At 33.8% G+C, this 10,786-nt stretch overlaps 1 protein-coding gene across 8 annotated transcripts; it reads right to left on the bottom strand.

Moving 5' to 3' along the window:
• Positions 1–389: 389 nt before the first annotated feature.
• LOC145097923 (putative methyltransferase PMT10) lies at positions 390–8,825 on the bottom strand. Of its 8 annotated transcripts, none has more exons than XR_013704531.1 (7): positions 8,524–8,825; positions 8,234–8,344; positions 7,960–8,116; positions 6,843–7,885; positions 4,414–4,500; positions 3,693–3,827; positions 390–3,547 (listed from the first exon to the last, which is right to left on the bottom strand). XR_013704531.1 is itself a non-coding variant. In XM_079035594.1 (4 exons), the coding sequence occupies exons 2-4, from the start codon at positions 8,313–8,315 to the stop codon at positions 7,771–7,773; spliced, it is 354 nt and encodes a 117-aa protein (XP_078891720.1). In that variant the 5' UTR covers positions 8,316–8,344; positions 8,524–8,825; the 3' UTR covers positions 6,641–7,770. The 8 variants fall into 8 exon arrangements, 1 of the variants encoding a protein (XP_078891720.1); XR_013704527.1 differs by lacking the exons at positions 390–3,547; positions 3,693–3,827; positions 4,414–4,500 and adding exons at positions 6,250–6,436; positions 6,526–6,586 and having other exon boundaries at positions 6,843–6,945; positions 7,019–7,885; XR_013704528.1 differs by lacking the exons at positions 390–3,547; positions 3,693–3,827; positions 4,414–4,500 and adding exons at positions 6,250–6,436; positions 6,526–6,586 and having other exon boundaries at positions 6,843–6,949; positions 7,057–7,885.
• Positions 8,826–10,786: the final 1,961 nt, after the last annotated feature.

The raw sequence follows: 10,786 nt of genomic DNA, 5'->3' as shown, positions 1-10,786 counted from the left end.
AATCCTCTTATTAGAAAATCGTTTGTTATTGTTATGCCTATGCCACCTTTCCATAAGTATGTTAGTTTTAGGGTTTGTCCCGTCATTAAGGAAAACCTAAGATCATAGCAATCACAGGATCTAATAATCAAGTTATGGTTTACACGTTAAGCTTGGGGAATTGGAAAACACTTCCCACCAAATATCCCCATTGAAGGATTTCTAAATAGCTTTATCTATTGGCTTTTGCTTTCTAGATAAATTCATTGTAATCAGATTATCTCATTTAATGTGATCAATGAAACTTTTCAAGTGATAGGATTCCCTCATCATTTAGCAAACGGTTATTTACGAATCTTTAAGGTAAATAAGTCTCTTGCCCTGCTTCAACCTAAAAATGAAAACGAAGAAACTTTATGGATGATGGAGCATGGCATTGAAATATTAGTCACACAGCTTTATACCATACGGACTGAACATTGTAATATCAGGCTTTAGGATGAATGATGTTCCTATAATGACACTAATACCTGGTGATGATGATGAGCAGTTTGAGCTTGTTGTTTATGAACCACTTGAAACAAAAAGGAGTGTTCTTGTGATTTTTGGATTTGCTGTGGACTTCAAACTGAATTCTTACATGCAAACACACTGTTTGATTGTTCTTAATGTACCACCACTTATTTAAAAAATGACCACATTGCAGTTTGGAGCAGGCGTGTGATGGATGGTACGTTTACACCAATTTCTCACTTTGGTGTGTTTTCATATAAGAATTCAATTTGAAGTCCGTTGTAAATCCAAAAATCGCAAGAACACTGTTTTTTGTTTCAAGTGGTTCATAAGCATCAAACTGAGACTACTCATCATCATCAGGTATCAATGTCACTATAGGAACAACTATCATCTTAAAGTTTGATATACAATGTTCAGTCTGTATGGTATAAAGCCGCGTGATTAATATTTCAATGTCCTGCTCTATCATCCATAGAGTTTCCTCGCATTCATTGCTAGGTTGAAGCAGGGCAAGAGAGTCATTTGTCTTAAAAATTCATAAATAACCGCTTGCTAAATGATAAGGGAGTCATATCACTTGAAAAGTTTCATTGGTCATATCAAATTAGATAATCCGATTACGATGAATTTAATTAGAAAACGAAAGTCAGTAGATAATATTATTGGTAACCACAAGGTTGTACCATGAACCTATAAATCCTTCAATTGAAAGATTGGTGGGTAGTGTTATCCAATTCTTAAGGTTAACTTGTAAATCATAACTTGATTATTAGATCCTTAGATTCTTATAATCTTAGGTTCCTTAGTGACATGACAAACCCCAAAACTAACATGTTTATGGATAAGTGGCCTATGCACAACAACAATAAACGATTTTCTAATAAGAGGATTCGAGAGAGCAACAATCTGAGTTCGGGGATTAGAGTCGGGAAGAAATCCACACAATCCCAACAAGCCATTAGCGCTACCAATTACCATTATACCCCTAAGTTGTAAAATTGATGGAGGAAAATCCATGATTGGCCTCTGTAGGGGGAAAATGTCATTATCTGGCAAAAATTAACCCAACCCACCAACCCAACCAAAAATTGGCAGGTTAGGTTGAGATTTTCTACCCATTTATGTTAAATAAGTCAACTCGTCTAACCCATTTAATTAAATAGGTTGGTTCGGGTAAAAATTATCAACCTGTTTTCAACCGACCAACCCATTTAACTTTAATTTATATTAGATTTAATAATTATTCAAATATTATCATGTATTAATCTAAATATTAGTTTATAAATTACAATGTTTGTATTATTATTTATGTTTTGAAAAAATGAAATCCCAATTCCTACCTTTTTTCTTGGCACCAACACTAACCACTCTAAAAAATCACTTAAAGATTACATATCTTTAATGTTAGTTGAACAATTTCTTTGTATGTGTGAATTATGATTGTACTTTTGTCATACTTTGAAATTTTATTTAAATCTATAGCTAATTTAAGTTGTGTAATCTTTAGTTAAATTATTTATTTTTATTTTTTTAAATGGGTCAAACCCAAATTTAACGGATTTATTTAATAGGTTGGGTTGGAAATATCAACCCATTTTAATAAACAAGTTGGGTACGGTTGAAATTTTCAACCCGATTAATAAATGGGTTGAACCCGAACCCAACCCAGGTTGACTCATTGCCACCTCTAATCGACACAGATACATCCATCAATGTTTTCATCACCCATTAAGTAGTTATCATTAATTCGAGATAATCATGATATGGCGGAGAAAGTTGTCGATCAAAGGCTACATTGTTTTTAGAGGACTTTGAACCTAATCTGTGATTTGTCTGGAAGCCTTCGAAAGATTTCCCATGCTTCGTCGATGTCGATGTTCATTTTCATGCTTGTTGCGGCTAGAAGACTCTGTGTTGTCAAATCAATATAAACGTACATCGTCATTACCCTAATCAGTGATCCAAGAAATCAAACAGCTTACAAACAACGAGTAGACTAGTACGGCAGCGACTAGCGGTGGCGAAAAGAGCACCGCCGATGGCTTGCTGAGAGTATGGATGAAATCAAAAACTTTCTTGCCCTACACGCTCTCGCCTGCCTCTTAGGTTTCTGAACATTATGGGCCTTTTCGGTCTATCTTTATGTGGCCCATTTAATATAAAGTATTGTAGTTGTTCTTGTACGCTTATTGAACCCGTTATTGTTGAAATGTGTCTTGCTTTATTCACAAATGATGACGGTGACAATATGAAGCCCAAAATGGAAATACAAATTGGTAGATGGAAAAGAAACAAAAGGAAGGTCAAAATGGTCAAAAGGACTTAAAGTGGAAAATATTAAAAGAAATGTGACCAACCTCTAAAGGTAAAAAGTTGAGGAGGGACCAAAAGTGGAAAAGTATTGAAACTTTTATGGGCAAAACTTTAAAAAGTTAAGGAGAGACCAAAAGTGGCAAAATGTTGAAACTTTTGTGGCAAAACTTAAAACATCAAAAAAGTGATTATTCCTAAGTGAAAAAAGGGACAAAATGAATGTGAAAATGGTCAAAGGGGCTTAAAGTGGCAAATATTAAAAAACAGGTGATCAATCTCTAAAGGTAAAAAATTGAGGAGGGACCAAAAGTGACAAAGTGTTGAAACTTTTTTGGGCAAAACTTAGAAAAACTTAGGAGGGACCAAAAGTGGCAAAATGTTTGAAACTTTTGTGGCAAAACTTAAAACATCAAAAAAGTCACTATTCTTAAGTGCCATGGGAGTTAATATAGTACTAGTAAAGAAGCTAAATTGCCTACAACCTCAAGAGCCATGCAATTCTCTTTAATGGAATCCCTTTTGAAAGATTTCAAGCAGTGCTAAAGTAACTCAGAGAAGTTGCAAAAACAGCAGAAAAGTTATCTCAATTTAAGAACACCAATTTCCTTTTAAAGTAACTACAAATTGTCATATAGATAGACGAAGGGCTAACCTTTTTTTTCTTCAGAAAATTGGGCATTGATAGCCAACATTACAACTCAGGATTATTGAAGAAAGTGCAACCTCTTTTACAAACCCCCTAATCAATCAGATATGTAATTAACTATTATATTCATGAACATAAACATTTAAATGAGTAAATTAGTCATGAAAAAAACAGAAGGCAATACTTCAAAACTTCCGGTCAGCCCATAATCTTTAAACTGGAATCGTTTAATACATACCTTAACTATATGAATCTTTGAGGGTGGCAATCCCCACCGAATCCTTACATGGGCTCATCGATACCCCATCTGTTATCCCACTTCTCTCTTCTTCGACATGGTACAGTATGCAACACCCACACCCTGGGAAACACTCTTCACAACATAATCATTAATCAGCCACATTCTTGACGCGATACATAATTATTCAGTTTTTAATTGATAAAGAGAGAGAGAGAGAGAGAGAGAGAGAGAGAGAAACGAACGAATACGAAACAAGTAACCAACACCAACAAGATTAGGAAAAAAAATTAAAAATAAAAATATGTACCAGGAGTCATTGTTATTACAAGACTTATAGAAACAGGCTACAGAGCAGATTCCAAGAAAGCGCCATAAAATCACATCAAATAGCATCTTTTTACCAAGTACATACATACATACATACATACATACATACATATTACTCATTCAAGAACATGAGACAATCTACTTTAAGTACGTTGTTATGGTTTAACCATTTTAGTCGGTTTCATTAGTCGATATAAAATTAACTCCAAACAAGAAACCTCATTGTTAGAATAAGTCCACATGTGCATTTCATATTTTGATTGTGATATTCCTCAAAATTTAAAGGAATCGCGTGTTAAGAATCATGAAAGAAAATGAAGAATATTTGCTTGATTCAACATCTGTTATGAGCAATCAGGGACACGGTGAGCAATAAGAACTAGGAACATACCAATTCAGAGAGCAAGCAAGGGTAGTGTCAAGGCGGAGTTGCGGAGGGACCTGACGTGTTTGCGTTTTTCGCCTCTTAGCTGCTTCTCTGCCAATAAATTTGAAGTATTGCGAATTAGGCCCCGTTTGATACGCATCTTTCCAGGTCCAAACAGATATTGCTGGCTGAATGGACCGGAAAGACTGTTTGATTTGCACAAAAGAAGAGGTTTTTCCCGGTAAGATATGTATTTCCCAGAAAGCCCCAAAATCATGTCTTTCTGGCTGAATGGGCTGGAAAGACAATTATATACCAAACCCCGCCTCTTTCTTTCTTTATTGAATTATTAATTTTTTTAAATAACTTTTTTAAAATTTATTTTTTATTGAATTATTACTTTTTTTTCATTATTCAGCACAGTCAGTCAGATGTACAATCAAACAACATGGTTTCTTTTCCAGTCAGAAAACTTTCTCAAACAGCACTTTACCGGACAGCACTTTCCCAGACAGAAACTATCAAACGGGACCTTAGGGTTAGGTTACGTTCGTTTTGTCTTTACGTTTCAAGGTGCAAGTTGCGACTGACTTACGAGAATTTAATGGGCTTTACCTTCATAGTTCTCACTTAAAAAAAAATAAAAAATGAATTGGACTGGCCTGATAATTAAATAAGTTCTTATCCTGTGGGTTTTAAACATTTATTTATATTTATATAAAAACTAGGTGTAAAAGTCATGTAATATATGTGTTCATTTAAAAGAGAAATTAAATATGAAATTCTAAAGTTTAAAAGTTTGAATTGATAAGAAAAATAAAAAAAAAATACTGAATTATTAAAATTAATGTGTTTATTTTTTTAATTTAAACAAATAATTTAGATAAATAAACATAAGAAACTCATGAAGTTTTATTTAGAAATTTTAAAATTAAAAAGAAAGTTAATTAACAAAATTGATATGTATTTATTATTATATTTATTATAATTATTACATTTAAATATTATGTGAAATTTGATAAAATGAGAAAACCCACAAAATGTCATGTTGAAAAACTTTAATTGAAAATAACCACAAAATGACATATGGCCAAATTAATGAGAGTATAACATGTGACAAAACCATTTTAATTCATTAGAATAGATTAATATATACTAAAAGTAACTATAATTACATAAAAAATAATTTGTATATATATAAACCGTACGGTCCCGTCCAGTTTTTATACGGTTTGAAATTTTTGAAACCGCAAGCCAAACCGTTCATTACGGTTTGAAAAGTTTAAAGTCACAAGCCAAATTGTAAAGAAAAATACAAATCGTCAACCCAAACCGATGACCGGTTTCGCCGGTTTCACGGTTTCAAACCGGACTGTGAACACGCCTACTTTAGCCCATTTTAAAACATTAGTACAAAATAAGAAGTTAATTCATACTTTTTTTAGCACGTATATATAATAGAATAGAATATAATCACTAACATCCTAGTCTTTGCTCTTACTCTTACAAAGATAAAGAGATAGACATATAGAAAAACAGTGTATCTACCTTAATAAATGAAAATGACTTTGCCACATGTCTTCTTCTCATTCATTTGGACACATGGCATTTTCTAGAAATTTTAAAATTTTCTATTTTCCACTTGTCATTTTATTGTATTTTTGATTTTATTAAATTAAAATCCACATTTAATATATAAGGTAATATATATGTAAGATATTTATTAGAAAATGGTTTATATATGTAATGTATCTAATGCATTAAAGTCTCATTAATTTTAATAATTTAAAAAATTTCTTATTTTTCTTATAAATTTAAAGTTTTCAAATTGTTAAAATTTTATATTTATTTTTTTTTAAATAAACCCATGTAATACATGGGTCTCACACCTAGTATATAATATAATAGAATATAATCACTAACACCCTAGTCTTTGCTCTTACTCTTACAAAGATAAAGAGATACACATATAGAAAAACAGTGACGAAAGTTGTTTAGCACGGGCTTTAATGGCAGGGATACTTCTCTTATGCTGGCGCTTCATTTCCTTCAGGTAAAAACAATGTTTTCATTTATTAAATATTCAATAAACTAAAGCAGGTGATCGATCAGTGTAATGATAAATTAAACGCATACTTCGTCCAAAGATTCTCCTCTTTGAATGCTTCCATCGTTAAATAGTAATTTCAGAAAATTCCTTCACAAAAGTTATGAAATTAAAAAAAAAAAAAAAAAAAAAAGGTAGATAGCATTTGGTTTTATAATTGGTACCCCTAGAAGAAATTATAATTATTGGTTCGTTTCAAAGTCTATTTATACTTGGTTAAGCTTTAATCCAAACTACAATTTCTTTCTTTTTCGTGGATGAAACCAAGTCTTTATTTTCTTCAGAATCTTTGCTCTAAAAAACCGATGACTGAAATATGAAGCATGAAGAAAAAAGTGAATGATACCAGCCACCCGATGTTGCCTCTAACTCCACCTCAGATAGCATAAGCCTCTTTGAACCCATTGTTGAACAGTAACTCGGCTACCTTCATGGAGTTGCCATCAAAACTACCTTACAAACAAAACAAAGGAATCATATACTGATCAAACTTCTCAGTTATAGAAAAGGTAAAAGACTCACAGCCAACACAATCATTTTCTAGTGAAATGAAACAGTACTTTATAAGGAAGATCAAACTTGTTATTCTCTGGACTAATTTCAAGTTGAAAGCATCAATAACATATATGTCCTTGTAAGAGATGAAGAACCATGTGGTTATTCAACAACCCTGATGATGTTGATCCAAGAAATTAATGTCAATCCTCATCCTATTCAAACTGCAACCTGAGATAAACTCATTAAAGCCATGTCAATAAAGGGATGTTGACTGATTCGAGGATCATGAAACACACGAAGAATCAGGGGATTTGATTTTCTTCATCTGTATCAAATATGAGATTTACAAGATTTGATTGATTGATTCACGCATTCCATGACAATTTCTACATCAGAAAACCTGTAACAAATCACATTGCCTAACATCACCATAAACCCCCCATTCACTCTGCATCCCGGTTCATCAGCCTTCCCGCCAAACCATGTGAACCAATAATTCTGATTAAAAAGGAATTTTCTAGCTTTGAAGATGAATAAATAACAACTTTATGGTGTCGACTTATGGGCTGCAAAACTAAATCGAACTAGGAGAGAAATTCAAAATCAGAAGGTATCGATTAATGGGTTGCAAAGAACGCATATTTGGTGTTTATTTTTGGAATGAAGAGGAAAAAAGAATGCATCTTTGGTGTTGAACTCATTTTTTGGTTCAAGATGAAGAAAGACACACTTATCTTTGGTGTTGAACTCATTCCTGGATACAAAAGCATCTATTTTTATACTTTCAAGCTCCCCTCTAGTGGATGATGAAGGCGTGCTGGCCACTCTGTAACATTACCTCCACAACCATTTTCAGGTAATTTAGTTATGCATGCCTTCAGTGGAACATACCTACATGATACAACATTGTAAAACACTTGAACATAATATTAATGATGATGATAATAATAAAAAAAAGGACTCACCAAACATTATCATGCTCATCTTTTTCTTCACATATTGGAGGTTGTGTGTTTTGATTATGTGTAAAGTAACAGGTGTTATTGAGAGGCTTGTGCCATGTGGTAATATATCCTTTTGCTATCAGTTCCCAACATATGCGTCCAGTAAGATCCTCCATTTCTGTATTTTATTTACTACATTATTCAACAATGATGATGACATGTACAACCAATATCTCTATATAATATATAAACGTTATTGAATTTTGTAAATAGAGATTTCATATTGTCATGTCACCTTTCCATTGTTCTTGAAGCTTATCTTCATGTTTATAAACAGGTTGTGTTGCCCACACAAAGTATCCTCCTGCCCTTGACATCCTCTTTACCTCCAGAAGCAAAATTCCATCTTAAACAGAAACCAACAAAAGGTAAAGAGACAATTAATATCAGTAAATACTAAATACTAAGAAAACCTAAACACAACTGAAAGGGGAATATCAGAAACCATCTATACATTTGGTAAAAAGATTGAACCAAAGGCATAGATACTTAATTTGTGATCTACAATAACTGAAGATAGAAAACCTTAGAGATTTCATCCAAGTACTGCTTTGCGCCATGTATGAACTTTGTTCCACCTCCTGGAAATATGAACTTTATTTCTCGATATCCAGTTTTGTCCTCCTTTATCTTCAACAAGACGTGTATGAGATGGAGCCTAAGCCGTCGGAGCTTAGCTATGTTTGGAAGCTGAAAACGATAAGCTGATGTCGGAGCTTAGCTATGTTTGGAAGTGGAGCTAGAGGCTGAAGAAAAACCACAGTCCAGTCACGATTTTGAGTCTGAAGAACAACCACAGCTGGAAGAGGAAGCAGGAGCTGGGGACGTGGGGGCTGTTTGGGATTATTTTTAAGCTCAAAAGTTCTTTTTTTAAAAGTTCTTTTGGAGAAGTAAAAGCCAAAAATTGTTTTCAAAAAGTGTTTGGATAGTATTTTTTGACTTTTGAGTGTGATTTAGCTTTAAAAGTTCAAAAGTCACAAAAAGTCGTATTTTCATGACTTTTAAAAACTCATTTTTTTCTTCTTTACAAAAAGTTATTTTGAAAAGAACTTTTTCATCTTCCAAACATTTTTAAACTTTTTAGAAAAGTTAAAAGGCAAAAGTCATTTAAAAAGTATTCCCAAACACTCTCGTGACTTCCTTTGCGATTTTGAGTCTTTGGGATTAGGTTTAGGGCAAGTGGAAATGATTTTGAGAGACACTAAATTACACGAAAGAAAATATTAGAAATTGGGGTATAAAAATTAATATATAATACAATAAAATACAATTACATTATATATATATATATATATATATATATATATATATATATATATATATATATATATATATATATATATATATATATATATATCAAATCTTACGGTCCGGTCTGGTTTTTATATGGTTTGAAATCTTAAAAACCGTAAGCCAAACCGTTCATTACGGTTTGAAAAGTTCGAAACCGCAAGCCAAACCGTAAATAAAAATACAAACCATAGTTACAAACCAATGATTGGTTTGGCCGGTTTCAAACCGAACCGCGATCACCCCTAGTTTCAAGCTTACCCAAGGAGAAGGTTTTGCAAATGAAAGGCGATGATCGATTTTGGTGGGATAAACTTTCGGTGAGGTGGATTTTAGTTGAATATTTTTTTATAAAAAACCCACATCATCAAAGAAATACATGTTAAAGTCTTTTTTTCAGAAAAAAATTGCTTTACTTGTAACGTCCCAAAATTTAAGACTAAAAATTTCTTTTAATAAAACGTTACGTTAGGCAAATTCATCATTTCAAAACATTACGTTAGGCAAATTCCTTAGTCCTAATCTAGCATACTGTTCTATCAACTGATAATCATGACATAAACTTGTATGAGTATTTTGGGGTACTTACTTGAGCTCGGTTGATTGCATGCACCACACCCTTTTTCTCTTTTCAAAGTTCTTTTCTTTCTGAATTATTTTTGCCTTTCTAAAACTGTTTTCTTTTCTCAAAATTCTTTTGTAACCATGGTTTTTCTCTTGAAAACTTTATACCTCTTCCTTAGTTTGAGTTCAGACACACTCGGGAGTGCGCCTGAATCCCTCAAACCAAGACTCTGATACCAACTTGTAACGTCCCAAAATTTAAGACTAAAAATTTCTTTTAATAAAACATTACGTTAGGCAAATTCATCATTTCAAAACATAAACAAAGTATTAGTTTCCAAAATACGTATTCGTTATCAGAGTAAACATTCCCAGGCTGTCTGAACTATGGTGTGTGCCATGCGATCATCCCGAGCTCCATCATCCGCTACCGGAAGTACCTGAAACCAAAACTAAAAACCGTAAGCACGAAGCTTAGTGAGTTCCCCACCCTACCACATACCATGCATAGCCACATACTGCACATACTGGGCCACGCCCCCTATCCTGGGCCTCACCCCCTACAACGGCCCCGCCGCTCCAGGCCCCGCCTGGCTTCGAGCCCCGCTCGGATACAGATCTGTTTCACTTAGGCCTCGCCTGTCATAGGGCCCCGCCCACTATCATATAATAGCACATAAACATATCACATCACATCACCTAAGCCAAATACATACTAACAGATCTTGTTCTAAGGCCTCGTCTATCTCTGGGCCCCGCCCATGTCCTGCTACTGATGAGTCAGGGAACCCCGTCCATACTCCTGCTGATAGTGAGATACGGGCCCAACCCACCCTCACTCCTTCCCTAACTTAGGCCTCGCCCTTGATCTGCTGCTACTGAGATACGAAACACCATCCACACTCTGCTATTGGTGAGATACGGGACCTCGCCC

The sequence above is a fragment of the Lactuca serriola genome, chromosome 4 (assembly GCF_051521515.1).
Source record: "Lactuca serriola cultivar US96UC23 chromosome 4, Lser_US96UC23_V15, whole genome shotgun sequence".
Taxonomy (NCBI): Eukaryota; Viridiplantae; Streptophyta; class Magnoliopsida; order Asterales; family Asteraceae; genus Lactuca; species Lactuca serriola.
This window is presented reverse-complemented; position numbering and strand designations above follow the sequence as displayed.